The sequence below is a fragment of the Orbicella franksi genome, chromosome 1 (assembly GCF_964199315.1).
Source record: "Orbicella franksi chromosome 1, jaOrbFran1.1, whole genome shotgun sequence".
Lineage (NCBI taxonomy): Eukaryota > Metazoa > Cnidaria > Anthozoa > Scleractinia > Merulinidae > Orbicella > Orbicella franksi.
Window position 1 is genome coordinate 26,214,940 of NC_138145.1, and position 18,444 is coordinate 26,233,383.

General features: G+C 38.9%; 3 protein-coding genes across 4 annotated transcripts in view; 2 read left to right on the top strand and 1 right to left on the bottom strand.

The window, feature by feature from the left end:
- The window catches only part of LOC145499537 (LIM and senescent cell antigen-like-containing domain protein 1), a 19,611-nt gene extending 10,523 nt beyond the window's left edge, over window positions 1-9,088 (top strand). Inside the window, exons 9-13 of the mRNA XM_081479060.1 lie at window positions 214-268; window positions 1,803-1,895; window positions 5,522-5,570; window positions 6,515-6,590; window positions 7,589-9,088. Coding sequence (XP_081335186.1) covers window positions 214-268; window positions 1,803-1,895; window positions 5,522-5,570; window positions 6,515-6,590; window positions 7,589-7,703 — 388 coding nt within the window. The 3' untranslated portion in view covers window positions 7,704-9,088. The remainder of the gene's footprint in view (window positions 1-213; window positions 269-1,802; window positions 1,896-5,521; window positions 5,571-6,514; window positions 6,591-7,588) is intronic.
- Window positions 9,089-9,184: 96 nt separating this feature from the next.
- Window positions 9,185-12,708, bottom strand: LOC145499451 (heat shock cognate 71 kDa protein-like). Its single transcript, XM_081478967.1, has 5 exons — window positions 12,444-12,708; window positions 12,191-12,264; window positions 12,000-12,074; window positions 11,713-11,842; window positions 9,185-10,887 (listed from the first exon to the last, which is right to left on the bottom strand). Exons 1-5 carry the CDS (start codon window positions 12,637-12,639, stop codon window positions 9,389-9,391), a joined length of 1,974 nt encoding a protein of 657 aa, XP_081335093.1. The 5' UTR covers window positions 12,640-12,708; the 3' UTR covers window positions 9,185-9,388.
- Window positions 12,709-12,792: 84 nt separating this feature from the next.
- The window catches only part of LOC145499466 (5'-nucleotidase domain-containing protein 3-like), a 121,135-nt gene continuing 115,483 nt past the window's right edge, over window positions 12,793-18,444 (top strand). For both annotated transcript variants that reach the window (XR_014050944.1, XM_081478987.1), the window contains exons 1-3: window positions 12,793-13,434; window positions 15,736-15,911; window positions 16,813-16,887. Coding sequence is in view for 1 of the 2 variants with exons in the window: in XM_081478987.1 (XP_081335113.1) it covers window positions 13,281-13,434; window positions 15,736-15,911; window positions 16,813-16,887 (405 nt within the window). In the remaining variant the exon portion in view is untranslated. The remainder of the gene's footprint in view (window positions 13,435-15,735; window positions 15,912-16,812; window positions 16,888-18,444) is intronic.

The window sequence follows — 18,444 nt, forward strand, 5'->3', positions numbered from 1 at the left end:
TGCACAATTGCCTGCATGTTCTCAATGCAAGCTAAAAGGAGGACATTATATACTGCACCTACCTTTAATAGAATCTTAAAATGAATACTTTATTGGCATGTACTTTCTGATAATTTCTTTTAAAGGCAGTACTTGTAGTAGAGCTTTAAATCATGTTGAGATGAACTATTCAATCAAAGTGATGTAATACATTGATTGCTTCCTCTATATTAGGCGGCCTGTTGAAGATCGTGTTGTACATGCCCTTGGAAAGGCGTGGCATGTTGAGGTAATTAATCCACTATTCACTAAAATTGAACTGATTATAGCAAAGACACAACCACAGCTGAAGCTTGTTTTATCAGAGGCCTCAAGTCTTTTCATTCAATTACCGGTAAATCAATCACTAATGAATAAATCTTTGTTGACGTAGGAAAAAAATGCCATGTTAGCTATATTAGTGTGCAAGCACAAACTGAATGTTCTTGCCAGAAAAGCTGACAGAAAAACTTTATTTGGAAAGCTTTTCAAGTGAAGAAAATTCAACAAATAAAATCAAACAGAATTTCAGATTTATATTCTTTTGCCAGATCAATGATGGCAAAAGAATATCATGGATGCCTCTGCAACATATGTGTATTGGTTTACTACCTTTATAGGCTACCATTAGTTGAAGTTGTGCTGTAGGTATTCTTGGGGTCTCTGAAATTTTGGATTTTCAATAATGAACAATGTATTTAACTCTCTCCCCTGGCCTGGTGCTGGGTTTCACAATTTCATCACAAGGCACATACTCTTAAGTTCCAATGATAGTTAAACATAATTTTTGATTTTGTGTTGGCAATTTTATTTTAGCATGAAATCAAAAGAATCAGGAAGCAACATTTTTACCCATATTGAGTCGTGTATTTCAAATGTTACATTTTGTAGCTAACATGATTGTACTTTTGGAGGGTTGCAACTTTCAGGGGGCCATTGTTTCTGGAAACTTTGCAGTAATTTTGTATCTCTTACTGAGGGGGGTGTATAGGGGTATGGAAATCTACTGATCGGTGCCTTTTTTTGCCAAAACTGTTGATCCGCCAACATTTTTGTTCAAATACGAAACCACAACCACATCTGGGAACAGAAGTGTAAAAGTTTAAGGGTGACCTGGTAAATGTGAATGCCATTGTTAATTTCACACAAATAGTAAAGAAGGCAACATGCTCGATGACTATAATACAGTACAATTCCAATAACAGTCTCACGTCTGAGTTTACATGAGCTTTGTTTGAAAAAAGAAATAATTTGGATGAACTCATAAACATACTGACCAAGGCTGAAGAATGATATATGATCCAAATTTCGTTTAGGACCCAAGATCCGAATGTCAAGACAGGCTGAATCCGGAATCCTTGCCAAAATTCACAGCTGATCCATGATTCATTGTGTTTTCAAAATCCACGAATCTGCTCGATTTACCACAAAAATCCACAATCCATGCGCTTTTTAAGGCCACATCAGTCAATCCGAAAACCTATTCACCTCCCTCCTTACCAGAAATGAGGTTATTGAAGTCAGCTTTAACCTTTCCCTCCAAAGTCAAGCTTTGACTGATGTGACATGGCTCTTAAACTTTGAAGTCTGTCAGAGAAATATAAGCATGACCATTCATTTCAAATTGAGGCAACATGTATTGAGTGATACTACCAAGTGAATAAGTTCATTATACTATTTTCCTAACTTGAACGTTTTAGCAAATGTTTTCATACATTATTTGTAAATGGTTCCTGTAAGTGCAAGCGAGCTTGACACCAAGTTTTTATGATTGTTTTTAACAGCACTTTGTGTGTGCCAAGTGTGAAAAGCCATTTTATGGTCATCGTTATTACGAAAGGAAGGGACTGGCTTACTGTGAGACTCATTATAATGAGGTATGTACAAATGTCTCAGTGGAGGAGAAGTAAATTTTTAAGACAAAAATTTTGTCACTCCTGTGGCATAGAATTTCATTTGTTCATTCTTGTGTCATTTGATTCGTGATATTTTTAGGCCTTGAGAGATTTATGAGGGTCATTTAACAGTCTCTCATCAGAGATTTGCAGATACCTTTAGTTTGGCCTTTGGAAGATGTTTTTGGGGTCATTGTGGTCTAATGGTCGTTCTGGACTCCGGAAGTGGATCACGTGGTCCAGGATCAAACCCTGGGCAGGTCATTGTGTTGTGTTCTTGGGCAAGACACAGTCTTGCAGTGCCTCTCTCCACCCAGCAGTATAACTGGGTACTGGCAGCTGATGGGGCAACCTGACTGAATGCTGAGAAGTAACTTGCGATGGACTAAAATCATGGACGAAAGTCTTGGGACAAATTTGCACTTTTGGGGCTTTTGCGCACATGCCAGACGTGAATACAACTTCACCTGCCTAACCTCGCCCCCCACCCCCCATACAATGTTGAAAACTAGTACCTGCAATTTCACCTGATTTTTAACATTGTGTTGGGTGGGGAGGGGGGTCAGCACCACGTTTTTAAAGGATATTGCAGGGTTTTTTTCAAACTTCAGTTCTAAAACACAGACAATTCGTTACATTACATGAGTGTCCCAAGGACTTTCATCCACAATTTATTGTCTGATTTTCACGTCTTGTGGAAAATGCACAATCAGGATGGTTTTTAGCCCTAAATGCATTTAGAACCCGAGACTGTGAACATCTGAGTTTAGAAAGGCATTTCTAGGAACTTTTACTCAGCTTTTCCATATTTCTCAATGGTTTTTGACTGATTGGAATCTCAGATAATCTAGAAACTTTTGTATATGATGGCAATGATAACGGCGTTGCTTGAGTTGGATACGTAACAAATTGTTTACAGTATAATGTGCAGTTTTGCAGATACTTCAAGTACTTAAACGACAAATTTGGTATTTAAGTCAATCTTAGTGATCACCTTAACAGTTATTACAGCGCGTTTAAGTATACTGAGGTGCTATGCTCTTGGTAGTGACGTCACTGTCCACTGGTCATCGCACATTACTCAGAGGCAAAGAAAAACATTGTTTCATCAATGTTTTCAAAGTATCAACTAAGAAAACCAGCAAAACTATTTTTCAACACGAGATTTATGGTACTGTTTTGAAATTATTTCACAAAAGTCACGTCACAGCACGCTGGCAGTAAATACAACAGTACTCACTTGATTCAATATGGGAGAATTGACTTGAAACAATTCTTAACGATGGAAAGTGAGTACCGTGCTTGCGGAGCTCAAAATTAAGTTTTTCCCACCTATAAAGATGTAGAAAGATCGATTGCCAAACACATTTCACTTTGACATGTCTTAAATGTGAGCTTTCAGAAATAAGTAGGCAGATTTTATGGTTTTAAAGTGAGTACTGTTGCTGAGAACTGTTGAGTTATGCAAATAAGGAGTGACCAACTCATTGTCCACAACACTAAAAAATGTCACAATATTTTTTCGTAAATAAAGAAAGGAAACGACTTCCACAGGTGGGAAACAACTTGCTAATATTTGGTTCGGTACCCTTCGGATGAAATTTTAGTTTACGATGTCCGCTCACTACATGTATCATATTCATGATACAGATGACTTGGAGATTTGACATTTCTGCACGACTTCTTGTGGTGAAAATCTTCTGTTTTCCTTATAAAAAAAAGACTTTTACTCGCTATTCAACAGACATTCTTGCCATATGCACAATAATCTATAATGCCTTATGCCTGTTTCTGCCTCAAGCGTTAACCATGTGTGTCCTTTCAAATACCACGCGCGAGTATGAGATAGAACAAATTCCGATTTACACCATGCGTTTGCGCTGGGAAAAATTGAAAAGAGAAAAAAAATATGCTTAAATAAACCACAAAATAGCTCAAAAATAGTCTTTGTATTACAATCTATTCACAGAGTCAAGAAAAAACACATTTAGATTGTGGAAAACTGCTGAAAAGTGACATTTCATTTCTCAACTGAAATTCAGACAATCATGGACAAAAGTCTTGGGACAAATTTGCACTTTTGGCACTTTTGCGCACACGCCAGACGCGAATCAACTTCACCTGCCTAACGTCGCCCCCCATGTCCCATACAATGTTGAAAACTAGTACCTGTAATTTCACCTGATTTTCACATTGTGTTGGGTGGGGAGGGGGGTCAGCAACACGTCTTTAAAGCATATAGCAGCATTTTTTTCAAACTTCAGTTCTAAAGCACAGATAATTTGTTACATTACATAAGTGTCCCAAGGACTTTTGTCACGATTATAGTATCCCATCCAGGGGGAATAGCAATACTCTAAGCTGCTTCATGCTTCAGAAACTGGAGTTAAGCACCAACAGTTATGAGTCAGTTGGGCTTAAAGAGGCTCTAATTTTTGGAAGATGTTTGAACACAATGACTCCTTCAGGATCCAATCAAAACCTGAAAAATTGACCACAATTTATTTTTCGGGATGTGGATTTTACAGTTTCACTGCAACATTTAAGACAATCTCTGGAATCTAGGAACTATAAGACCACAGAAAGTGTGGTCAGCACACAAAATGGCAGAAAGATCAGACATTGAAGACTTCTTCAGAGAAATTGAACCTGACCTGTGTCAATATGCATACACCTTTTGTGAAAGTGGTTTTACGTCTAGTATAACCATGAAATGTTGGCAGGAGCAAGACTTTTCAGTCTTTCAGTATATATCCCCAAAGGACATCAAAGACTGATTTTTAACATGGTCACTAAACTCCGTACATGCAAAGGCAAAACTGCAGAGCATGGCTCTTTTGTGTCAAAGAAAATCAATGAAACTCCAAGAAAGATGAGTTTCCATTCCAGAAGAGAGATCTCAGCTACCTTTACTGGTAATCCTAGGGAGAGTGCTCACCTGTATTTGTTGATGGTGAACATTAATTTCTGAGCGTGAAAGTTTGCATTACATTATGCTAAACTTCAAATGTTTGATGACCAATCAAGCCACATTTGACTCCCAATTAGAGCATATTTCGGTGTCACATGTTCACGCTTAGATGCAAGTGACGGTAGTACCAATATAGTGATGTCCTAGGCTATCCATTGTGAAAGTCAAATACATAGCTCAGTTTAGCTCACTGAGAAGTTTTCAAACATTAGTATCCAAGGTAAAGGCATAGTTTGCATATGAGCAAAGTGGCCCATCAGGCTGGAGCTTATCACAGTTTCTGTAGCATGACACGACTAGGAATATTTCTACTCCCCCATGGATGGGATACTAGTCCATTGCAGGGTTACCCACAGCATTAAGTTTGCCCATGCTCATTTATACACCTGGATGGAGAGAGGCACTTTGAGAGTGAAGTGTCTCTGGCCAGGGCTCAAACTCGGACTACTTGATCTGGAGATGAGTGCACTAAGCATGGAGCCATGGTATCTCCCAAAACAATATCCAAGGTTGACAATAATAGTATAATTATCAGGTCAGAAAATAATATTAAGTAAAAGACATTTTGTGCAGTATTTTAACAATACGTAAATGTTATGTAAGCATGGGTGTTAACTTCCTTTTCCTCTGTCCATAGTTATTTGGTGATATATGCTTTGAATGCAATAAAGCTATTGTGGGAGATGGTAAGTAATTTGCAGTGTTAAACACTACAACTTACAGGCTGACTATCATGCTAACTACCAACTTCTCATGAATGCCTAACTGAAACATTGAGCTACTACTGAACAGCTTTAACTGATAATAATAATAATAATAAATAAATATTTATATAGCGCCTATCCATGCCTGCTCTAGGCGCTGTACAATTTGCCAAAATGATCTGTACTAATCTTAATAATTAAAAATGTGCATTTAAGAAAGTAATAGAAAGTAAAAATCGCTAAGAATAATAAGTTTTCTTAAAAAGATGAGTTTTGAGTTTAGATTTAAAAGAACTTAGATTGTCACATGAGCGGATAGAAACAGGTAGACTGTTCCAGAGTTCAGGAGCGGAAACAGCAAAAGCTCGAGAACCATATGTCTTCAGGTGAAAATTTGTGGGGTTAACTGATACATTGTAACATAAGTAAACTTGAAAATGACCAACGAAAAGAAAAGTTCAACCAACTGATAGAACAACTCTTTTAATTTTTCCATTTTCAAGGGACTTTGACCAGGAAATGCATTCACAACATCTTTGGAACATCCTCAGAAATCTTTGAAATGTCCTCAGAAATCTTTGGACATCTTTAGATATATTTGGGCGACCTTCAAAAATCCTGGTACTCCCAGGATAAGGAGACTGCTGACAGTTTGTTTTTCTCTTGCAATTCAGCAGGCATTATGAGGCATTCCCTACTCATCCAAAACACCCTTTTGCATTAATTTTGCAATTGCTAAACACTTGCCTAAGTGATCCAAATAGGAAAGACTGACTGCCAGTGGTCTACAGGATAAGTGAATGCTTTATCGAGTTATAACATGGACTTGAAGTGACATGATGAATATTTTATGTGCACAATTGAATAATTTTATTATGATTTACTATATCTCATGGATGGTGCTGACCATTATGAATTTCTTGCAGTGGTAAATGCTCTTCACAAGTGCTGGTGTGTTCAGCATTTCACTTGCATTGGATGCAACATTTCTTTGAATCTCAGGTAATGGCCACAATAGAGATAATATAGGTAATTAATATTTGAATGTGAGCATAGTTAAGGATAATTTTGCACTTTGAGTGATATTTGGAAATTTTCTCCAAGTTGCATGAGCCTTAAGGTGATTCCTCACATTTGCATTGCGTATCCTTACTGTGCATAATTTATGGCGTCATTTGTGCGAGCTCTTGCATGCACACATTGAAAACATGGCGGATTTGCCTTGATATTGAGTTCTGTCAACATCAGTGTTGACTGTAGTTTGAGGAGTGTTTTCATGAGTCTGGGCTCACAAAGAGTTTACAATAACTTGGAATGTGTTCTTGTAATAAGCATTTAATAATGCTAAAATGGGACATTTTCAATGCCTCACTGCTCCTTAACGAGCATGGGCACCCCCGTTTTTTATTTTATAATTTAAGTTCTCATATGATAAATATTCAGTGGACAAAGTTTGAACAAAAATCTATTGACAGTTTTATTTCAGGGGAATTACCTTAAGACAAGGCTGTTGCCTAAGGAAATTTTTAAGGAGCCCAGGATAAAAGTTGCTATGGTCAATCCTGGAGGTTGGGGGCTTGGGGAAGGGGGTTGGAGTGACTTGTTAAATTTAGGGGAGGGGTCCAGGGGGCATCCCCTTCTCTGCGCTGAGATTTTCCTTGAGACACTAATATCAATCAAATAGTTGGTATCAAGCATTCAGCAAAGTGATCAGGTCATGACTGAGGAAGAATATTATTTATGTTGTAAATTATTTTAACAAAATAAATAAAATTCAATAATTGGTGTATACATGCAAGCGCTGCAGCTTTTTTTTAAACAAAATTGCATTTTTGCTTTTTTGTTAATTTTGCCATTCCAGAGATGCCAACCTAAAAAATTTAGTACTATTCAGCATTGATGTGATTTGAAAAACAGTATGGTATCAGAAATTCTCCAGGGTAAATTAATTTTAATGTTACAAGTTTGCCATCTGTTGAGATAATCTCCTTACTTCTCAGGAGCAAGTTTCATGAATTTGATATGCAGCCACTGTGCAAGAAGTGTTATGAGAAGATGCCTCTTGAGCTTAAGAAGAGATTGAAGAAAGCAGAACAGACAGCCAGTAGAAAGTAACATGGGCATTGAAACAGCAAGACGTCAATGAACTCATAGTGCTTTCTGCTTGGAAGCCTTATCTTGTACTTTTTTGTAAAACAGTGTTTGGAGTAATCAAACATATTAAGCAGACATCCCTTATGTTAGGTGTTGCTCTTCTTTAGTGGATATGTAATAACTGGATAATTGTTTTTCCAGAAGAACATTTTTATTTGAATTTTAAAGAAATTATTTGGCAAAACATGGTAAAATCCCCCCTTCCTCATATCAAACTCTTTTGTTGGTAAATACTGACTGCAACTGGCGTTATCTTTTTTTTGCACTGGTGTAATCTTTCGAGGTTTGATTGTATGTTCAGTAAACATGCTTTCACTATAAAATTGAACTGTTTACTTGTGGGTTTTGTACACTACATAAGCAGCGCAAGTTATTTCCCTTCATTTTCTCTCAGTATGGTGTAAATGACTCCTCAGTGTTAGTTCTGGTGGTTTTGCCTGAAAATTCTTCAGACTTCAAATATTGGCATACAGCAAAGCGTTTTGGTGGGTAAAAAAACTAGAGAGGACACTGGGAAGGTGTTGGGGTGAGCCTAAAGTACACTCCAGCTAGCCTTAGCAACACTTTGGGTCCAGTGCTTTGAGGGGTGTATAACACTATACACTGGATAAATCCAGATAGAGTGGATAAGGATTGACAAAACAAGCCAGGCTATCTACTGGATAGTGATTTAACTGGATAGCGTCTGCCCTTCAAACTGTCCCCAGATTAGCCCTCTGATGGTTATTTCTCAATAAGGGAATGGAAACACCCTCCTCTCTTTCCCCATTTTAGACGTGCTTGCCTTTCAGCCAATGGATCAGGATTGGAACCCACCAGGATATCTTGGTTCGATCACAGAGATGATAAATTGAACAGCAATGAATACACAAGCCCAGCATTTTCCAAATTCACTTCGTCTTGAGAAGTATTAGGCAAGTTCCTATTTTGCTCTCGGGGTAATTTATATAAGTAACTTCAAAATCGGGCAAAAATATGTGGATATTTGTCTGCAGACAATCTGTTCACTGACAGAAATACATGAAAAAAATACCTGCACATGTTTTTGTTGAGTTTCTATTAAAAAATGGTATTGTTTTGTCATAAGGGTTGAACTATTTATACACTAGGGATGTCATCCAATCAAAATAAAGTTCATATCATTGGTAATAAATATGTTAAGATGTTCTAGCTAGAAAAACTGGCGAATAAGTCTTGCTCAGATGTTGCTAAAATGACTGTCGAACACACCTACACCGTAAAGACCTATGTTCTCTATCAGATATTTTATAAATGGCTTGCTTACATGGAACAGAACAAAAAATTATTCAAGAAAATTTATTGCCAGTGCTATAAAACCCTTGTTGTAGGCTTGGGTTTGCATGAACGGTCAAATTCTCCCAAACCTCATGTTTAGATTTAAACATACCCACCAGTTTGGTAAAGATTATTACATTCACATGTTGGTTCACAAAAGCAGTTTATTATTATTTCTTTGTAATAAGGAACTGAACTTACAACAGTAACCAAAAATTCAACTTGAGTGAAGAATGCAAAACATCTGGGTCAACATCTAAACAGTAATACATGCAAAAGTTTTACTCTAAGTATGTTCAACAACAGCACGTTATTGCATCAAAGTAGTTCACGACACTTATTTGGACAATTTAATCCACTTCCTCAATGGTAGGTCCTGTAGATTCTCCTCCAGACTGAGGTGCACTTTGTCCTCCAGGGAAACCTCCGGGCATACCACCACCAGGCATTCCGCCACCAGGCATTCCGCCACCAGGCATTCCACCAGCTCCTCCAGCTGCCTGGTACAGCTTCGTAATGATGGGACTGCATACCTTTTCAACCTCTTTCTGCTTTGCCTCCAACTCTTCCTTTTCAGCAGATTCGTTCTTCTCTAGCCAGTCAATGACTTCTTTGCATTTTTCGGTGATGAGTGTTTTGTCCTCATCACTGATCTTATCCTTCACCTTCTCATCTTCGACCGTGCTCTTCATGTTGTAAGCATAACTTTCCAGGGTATTCTTGGCCTGAATTCTGTCACGCTGCTTGTCGTCATCTGCTTTGTATTTCTCAGCATCTTTCACCATGCGTTCTATGTCTTCCTTGGACAAACGTCCCTTGTCATTTGTGATGACAATCTTGTTCTCTTTTCCAGTGCTTTTGTCCACAGCAGAAACGTTCATGATTCCATTAGCATCAACGTCGAATGTGACCTCAATCTGTGGCACACCACGTGGAGCAGGAGGGATGCCAGTCAGCTCAAATTTTCCCAGTTGATGATTGTCTTTGGTCATGCTACGTTCACCTTCGTATACCTGGATCAACACAGCAGGTTGGTTGTCTGCATATGTGGTGAAGGTTTGACTCTTCTTTGTTGGGATTGTAGTGTTTCGTGTGATCAGAGATGTCATAACACCACCAGCTGTCTCGATACCAAGAGACAAGGGAGCCACATCCAGAAGCAGGAGGTCAGAGACAGCTTCGCTCTTGTCACCGTGCAAGATGGCTGCCTGGACTGCAGCACCATAAGCAACAGCCTCGTCGGGGTTGATGCTCTTGTTTGGTTCTTTGCCAAAGTAGTTTTTTAGCAGGTCTTGAATTTTTGGGATTCGAGTTGAGCCACCAACCAAGACAACCTCATGGATTTCTCCCTTTTCCAACTTGGAGTCCTTCAAGGCTTTGGTTACTGGTTCCATGGTATCACGGAACAGGTCATCATTTACCTGTTCAAACTTTGCACGACTGACTGTTACATAGTAGTCAATGCCCTCGAAGAGAGAGTCTATTTCAATGTTGGCTTGGGTACTAGAAGACAAGGTCCTCTTGGCTCTTTCACATGCAGTTCTCAAGCGACGCATGGCCCGATTGTTGCTGGAAATATCTTTCTTGTATTTCTTTAAGAATTCTTTCCTGAAATAATCAACCATGCGGTTGTCAAAGTCTTCACCTCCCAAATGGGTATCTCCATGAGTTGACTTCACTTCAAAGATGCCATCATCAATGGTGAGAACCGAGACATCAAAGGTACCACCACCCAAGTCAAAGATAAGAACATTACGCTCAGCACCACTCTTCTTGTCTAGACCATAAGCAATGGCTGCAGCAGTTGGTTCATTGATTATGCGGAGGACATTAAGCCCAGCAATAATTCCTACAAAATGACAGAATAGATTAAAACTCTAATTAGAAAAAACAAGTCATTCAACATAATGTTAAGAAAACTATGCAAATCAACAATCAATTGGCCTGCTCTCTGCCAATTACAGTTAAGTAATTTTCTAAGTCGTATAATAAATGGCAAGATTAGGTGAATTAGCGTTGTCTGGACTCTTATCGACAATGGCAAATCAGCCAATCAGATTGTGAGAACAGTAGCAATTAAGGTAAAAATCTTTCTGGAACAACCTGATATGTGTTTTGAACGAGGAATATACACACATACTTTTCTAGGACACTTTCCATTCAACTATAAATTCATGCACTTTCGAAGTGGAGGCATATTTGGAAAGTATCCGGAAAAACCTAAAATTGTTGAATTTTGGAAAGACGTTTCAACCCAGAGAGAATGGAAGTATAACTCGCAAAGTTTTCCTCTTTCATGGAAAATTATTCCAGAAAATCTGTACAAATCACTACTGGAAATTTCCAGAAAAAATGTACACGCAATATTTTATTAGAACTGGAAAGTGCCCTTTGCTTGCTAAGAAGAATTTCTACAGAATTTCTGCCCCCTGATCTGCCAAGTGTGTCGGCTACACAATACATTTAGAGTTCCTGGATATGTTGAAATTAGCAGACACGTGCATACCATATTCTATTGCGCAATATAGGGGCTATAAAGGTCTAAAAATGTTAGAATTTTCACTCCTAGCCGAGCAGATGGACTCCACTCATGGCAACAATCAAATATAAACAGCCATGTTATCGCAAGATTTGATTTAGTGAACTTCAAAACTGAGTGGCGAAAGAGACTTACCGGCATCTTTGGTGGCCTGCCTCTGTGAATCATTGAAATATGCTGGAACAGTGACAACTGCGTCAGTCACTTTCTCGCCAAGATAAGCTTCCGCAGTTTCCTTCATTTTAGTCAGAACCATTGAAGATATCTGTAGATAGCCAAAATACAATTCGACCGTGAATATAACTTAAGCACAAAGCCAAAATCGACAAAGCACATGGCGAAAGGCCGGTTACACCCGGCAGTTACCCTTCAGCATTGTGTAGCCAAAAAGTAAGCCACGAGTAAAAGTGCCAAGTGCTTACCTCCTCTGCGAAGAACGACTTTGTTTCTCCTTTGTGCTCCACTTCAATCTTCGGTCTTCCGCCATCGTTTTTCACCTGAAAGTGAAAGTGGGACAAACCAAATCAGAAACTTCAACACGTTTTTTTTAAAGCTTGATCCAGGGCAAAAATTCGTGTCCCTTTAGGTTTGCTCGACGTTGATGAATACTCACCTTAAAAGGCCAGTGTTTCATGTCCGATTGTACAGTAGGTTCGTCAAATTTTCGTCCGATAAGACGCTTTGCATCTGCAAGAACAAAGGTGATTTCGTAAGCATTTTATGACAAACATGGCGGACATTTCGGCGTTTCCGCTTGAATTACAAGAAACAAATTTCTGCCACGATATTTTTTTCAATATACAACTACACTCATGTACTATGTTACAGTTTCTTTTAAAGTTGACGACGCTTATTAGAAAACTCACCGAAAACTGTATTTGCAGGATTGAGGGCGACTTGATTCTTGGCAGCGTCCCCGATGAGTCTTTCGGTTTCCGTGAAGGCAACATAACTCGGAGTTGTTCGATTACCTTGATCGTTAGCGATTATTTCTACTTTACCGTGTTGGAAAACACCAACACAGGAATACGTAGTCCCGAGATCGATTCCTACGGCAGGCATATTTCAGTATTCAGTTGAAAAATATGGCACAAAAAACGTACGTAACACTCCCTGACTTGTCGATGTGAAAATTATGTAAGTCGCACACGTGCTCCTCTTTTATAACGGTTTCGCCTCGTTCTGGAACTTTCTGGAACCTTCTCGAAAAAAGATGTCATCGCTATTTTTGGGAGTAAAAAAGTGACGTAAAAGCGTGATGGTGCAATATTGCGACCTTTTGTAACCAGCAAATTATTTTCAAGAACTTTCGACTTCTTTATTTGAGCGAATCACTTAAAGACGTAACAGAGGAAAGCATCAAATGCCCTGATGCGCTAAGAAAAGTCTCTATTCTATTATGAAAGACGTACGTCCATATTTGTACATATTTGATAAAGCCAAGCAACGGTAGGTTAATCAACGATCCAGAACTTTACAGATCATTCCATAAACCTCCTGAACAACCCGGAGCATTCATATTCCGGAACATTCTGGCCTGCAGACAAACAACAAACGCGATGCACGAGCGTGGAGCGTGACGACCACGAGCACGAAGCCCACGCAGCAATCACGCGGCAGCACCATACGCTCCCCTCCCCGGCCCCCGCTTCTCAGGATGTTGACGACTAGTTCCCAGAGCTTTTTACAAAACATGGTTCAATATGGCGGTCTATCGTTTGCTGAGGAGGTGTTCTCGTAGTTGCCCTAAACTTCGAGCTTGTTTTTACACGTTACGTTGTAATGTTCACACGAAGGCTGCAGAAACTATTGACGAATTGGAAAACGTATACAATGAACGAAAGTGCTTCATAAACGGTAAGCTACGTGTGCTCACGTGCGGGAGATTTCTGCAGCGCAGTTTATATGACGAAGAAAATAGTTGGGTTGGAAACTTGGGAAAAAGACGTCTAAAATTAGTCTCTCATCTTTCAAGGAGGTGTTGTTTATGACCAATGTCCTGCGCATAGAGCAGATAAAGAGTGGTGCTTTGAAAACAAAGGAAATAGTAAAATAATAAAATAAATTTGATAGTTGCACTGCACCTGCAGCTGAACAATTACATAATTGCTTGTGTGAGCAAATACATTGTCAAATAGCTTTGTGTTGAAAAGAACAATAACAAAAAACTGGAAACTCAGGGAAATGCTGAAGAAAATAATGTTTCGTATTCAAGATAATACCGGTATGTTGTTTCTTCTCTCAGTCTCACACAAAAAAGTAGACTGCTGGCAGCCAGTCTTTTCTCTTGCTTAGCGTCAGACAAGTATTTATCTTTGAACATGAGTACATAAGGCTACCCCAGGGGGTGGTACTACCTTATATGGGCTGTATAGGTATGTGCAGCCCCAAAGGGTATGGGTTTCAGCCATTTGGTTATAAATAGGGTATTGAGTTTGGTCATTTTGGTCTCAAATAGGGTATGTTTTTTTTTGCTCTAGTCTTGAATTGGGTATATCTTTTAGAGGAAGCTACTTTTTCATCATCCTTGACAAGACCATCATCAAAAGCCCTTCATAAATTATGTTTAGGGCAACTGTGCCAGCCACAATGGTCATAAATAGGGTGCTTAATTTTTGATCAGGTCATAAATAGGGTTGGGGAAAATCGCAGATTTTGGTCATAAGTAGGGTAAGGGTTTTGGGAAGCGGGCCACACACCCCCACCCAATTTTACTGGGAATATCCCCCTTCTGCTGGGGCATAAGGGCAGTATGGATGAAAAGAGGTTGGTGCCAGATGGTGTTGCACTCATGTCTTGTCCCACTCCCCTTGCATGAGAAAGCTTGCCTTGTAATCTCTGCCTTGTTTTGAGAGAAAAACAGACCGCCAGCAGTCTAAAAAAACAGAGGAATTGACTAAAACATAATTCTACCTATAACCATATAGTTCTGTGCTCATGAGGGTGGTAAATGTGTGGTTCCAGAAAAAATCCATACCTCCTCTACAGAGGGGATTTTTTCTAAGGTTCTACACCTCTGGAAATTCCAATCAAACTTCATACATTTCATTAAATTTTTTGGTCTTACACAACACCCCACCCCCTGGAAATTCCAATCCCTTCTGTGGGGAGAGTATGGACATTTTCTTGAACCGCACAATGTAAATTATATACTCTTAGGAGAGCACAGAATGGGCAATATGGGAATCTAGTGATTGCATGACTTTTTCCCAGGCCTTTCAATCTGCTGATTTAACTTAGCATTTTTGTTAGGAATTACCTGCCTGCAGCACTCCTTCACACCTTTACTAGTCTGGGGAGGGGGTATGCGTTTGACACTAGTATTACTTTAACCCAGCCACTTGGAAGAAAACAACCAATCAAAATGTCAATTGAGAAAAATGACCACCTCATCTAGCAAGACAAGTAACAGGGTATTAAAAAAAATAAAAATTAAAAAGTCTTCAATGTCTGTTTGGAGCCAAGTGGTTCAAAAGGTTGGTGCATGTCTTTGGTTTTGAAGTGGTTACTATTCCTAGTTTCTTCTTACTATTCCTAGGATGCTTCTTGAAGGGTATTGTGAACTATGTGAATAGATTGTGAACTATGGGGTCTAGTTAAAGGGGATTGATATTATTATATATTACAGTGCACCTGCTTTCAGCGTTATGTGCATAGGCGACATCTTTCAACATGCTATCTCTCGACATGGCCTACATCAAAACTGTAAACACAAGGGACTTCTCTATGGTTGAATTCAACTTTTAGTTATGAAAGATTGATTTATTTGACATCAAACTAAGGTTAAGAGTATCTAGAAGTCATTCTGCGAGAGATAAATTGACTGTTTTGAGTGTTTTTAAAAGTAATAGCAGCCCAGTTTTACCAGAAGTCACTATTCAGAGCCGACTGACTACGCTCAAATTGTTTGATTTAAGTCAGGAAACATGCAAAGTCCAAAATCTTCAGCCATTTAAGGTCAGTAATTATCATTTATTCGTCATTTTTTCCACTAATTACCGGAAAAATTGCCAGTTTGACAGTTAAACTGTCTTTCAGCCATTTAAATAGCACGTTGAAAGATGGGATGTAGAAAGATGGTCGAAAGATGTCACCTATGCTTATAACATTGAAAGCAGGTGTAATAGAAACTATAACATATTTTGTGCTTTTTTGCAGAGTCAACAAATTACACCTTTGTAGATGAACAAGCAATCTTTGCTAACAATGAGCTTGGAATGCGGCACATTGACGTTTATGGCTTTGATTATGATTATACGCTGGCCTCATACTCCAACACACTGCATTACCTTATTTATGATCTTGCAGTGAAAGAGCTGATTTCTACTTATGGGGTAAGAACTATCGATTCTACTTATCAACATGTCAAGTTATGTTCAGTTGAAGAGGGGGGTTTAATGATAGGTCATTTATAAGTTAGACTTAGTTCCTTGGGTCTTTAGAGTCCAGTGTTCACTCCTGTAGCTTAGTTCCTTGCCCCCAAGTGGGGGATAGGGCCGGAAATCAATGCTCGCCATCTGTCCCTATTCTTGGCCACAGCTGCTGCTGCGGCCCACGATGTAAGTCCCAGCTCAGCGCGTTCCTTCTCCACAGTTCTCTGCCATGTTTCCCTTGGCCGTCCTCTACTTCTTTACTGTCTTCTTAGGGTGAGTCAACGCCCTTATCCGCATGCAAGTTTCTTTTCAGCTTTCACCTGCATTCCTCCTACTGCTGTCCATCAGGATGATGGAGTCGTCTCCTGTAAGACAGCAGGCCGCTGATCTCGCTCCTTGGTAGTTATCGGTACACTCAAAAGAGTGGCCTTGACATCAATTTCCAGTTTCCGTAATCAGCTTGCTTTTACGGGATGGGGTGATCGGCCCCATGCCCAACCCCCAACCTGGAGGACCAGGGATTTTCTGTCGGGGTGTCCTTCCCCTAGCCACAGGTACCAGATATTTAAAGGCGCTGGAAGCTTGCCTTTCGCCATTGTCACTCAGCTACATCGTATTACCAGGGTCACCAAACGTGGAGGTGTGACATATGACTTGCTGGCAGAGCCTTTTTGAGATTGTAGGCATTTCTTGGCACTTACGAGAGCTACCTAGTGGCAACAGTAGCTCTCACCAGGACCTTTTACCAGCCTTTGACCCCCTTCACTCCTGTAGACAGGATAATATTCATTGTGGATAGCTGTTTTTACTCTATTTACAACTGTATTTATTTGCTGGTTTGTTTTATTTGATATGTATTTAGTATCCAAGAGGGATTGAAGAAATGAAATATGATCCAGATTTTGCCATAAGAGGACTTCATTTTGATACAAGTAGTGTGAGTATATATTTAAATTATTCCACAAGTGTGTACTGGATATGAATTGGCTACCATCTTCTCATATCCAACAAGTGCTCATGGAATAATTGTTTTATTAAAAGCACCCCTTAGATATAGCTGAGCAGTTCTCTGAACGGAAAGTGCGAAGTCAGCAAGCTTCACTTAATAGCAGCAATAAGGATATCTATGATGCTGCATAATAATAAATAGGTGAACAACATAAAGATCGTGTCCTCAAAAAATAGTGACTTGGATATAAGCATTCTCCAAAATTATACTTGTGCTAACCAAACAATTGTTGTTGTCCATCTGTTGAGAATGCAAAAGTCAGCTGAAATGTTTATCTAAATAACACCAAAACAGTTCCCCTAGAGGAGGATGCTAATTTTAATAAGCAATACATTTGGGTGAACTAGCGATATTTCCATACTGTAGACAAGAATGTCCATTTTAAACTTGTCCACAGTGTTCCATAGTGCAGTTTTGATTTATATGTATTGAGGATGACCTTTGATTCAGACCATCTTGCAACCCGAAGGACGATAGCATCGCTCCTAAGTCATTATTACCCTTTTAACCATTGGTCGAGTCTTCTTGGTGCTTATTCCTTACCATTTCAATCTCTTTAAAGGTGTGTTTTGTTCTAAGTACAGATTTTGCTATCTAGAAGAAAACCATGACAAACGACACCATCTTTATTTTCGATGTTGTGATCACAACCAAAACTTTCCCATACCCCCTGGAATATGCAAAGGACTGAAACACAATATAGGTACCAAAGAAATCTCTGGGGAGTGGGCAGGAGGTAATTTCTTAGTATTTTCAAAGGGCCACTTACCTTGCCTACCCTAGGCCTGCAAAGGAGTTCATATATGCCCCCAGCTACCCCTACACAAAGTTAGTAGAGTATAACAATGAAAAGTTTAACATATTCTGTTACAGTCTCTTAGTATGTCGTCATATTATGATATCATATTATATTATGTCATCATTATTATATTATTATCATCATATTATATTATGTCGTCATAACAGCAATCATTAACTCAAATAATGTTGTAGATATTAGAGACAAAACAGAGCTTCCTGGCATTATCCAAGCTCTATTTTGTTTAGTTGTCATTTTGCACAAGACTTACGAGATAATAGTTAAAAGAAAGTGTGTCCATCTACTACAAAATGCTTCTGTCAACAACTTTCTGTTGTTTTTCAGTGTGTCCTTTGGGAAATTGGTTTTGAATCATGCATGATGTTAGTCCATTTTTTCAGTTGGTTATTGTCAAACATGCATGATGGTGTTGTAATGATTAGTGTGCCAGTGACCCAAAATAATTGTTGTTGCCAGTTATACTTATATTTTTTTATATATTTTAGATTTATTTGAACCCGTTCTGTGTAAAAGTGAGTTCCTTATGTGAAAGAGAGTGAAGAAGTACGTTTAAAAAAGCAAGCTTTTCATGTGTAAAACTAAAAATGTAAAATAAATGATGTGAAATGTGCAGTGCAGAAAGAACCAAGCCCTTTGTTAATTGTATGAAGCACCTTCATGTTTAA

Excerpts from the sequence above, each read along its gene's own strand:
- LOC145499451 (XM_081478967.1), bottom strand. The coding sequence starts at position 12,639 with ATGCCTGCCGTAGGAATCGATCTCGGGACTACGTATTCCTGTGTTGGT. Across the intron at positions 12,075-12,190 it reads TGAAACACTGGCCTTTTAAG|GTGAAAAACGATGGCGGAAG; the intron begins GTGAGTATTCAT and ends TTTCACTTTCAG. Across the intron at positions 11,843-11,999 it reads AGTCGTTCTTCGCAGAGGAG|ATATCTTCAATGGTTCTGAC; the intron begins GTAAGCACTTGG and ends GGCTATCTACAG.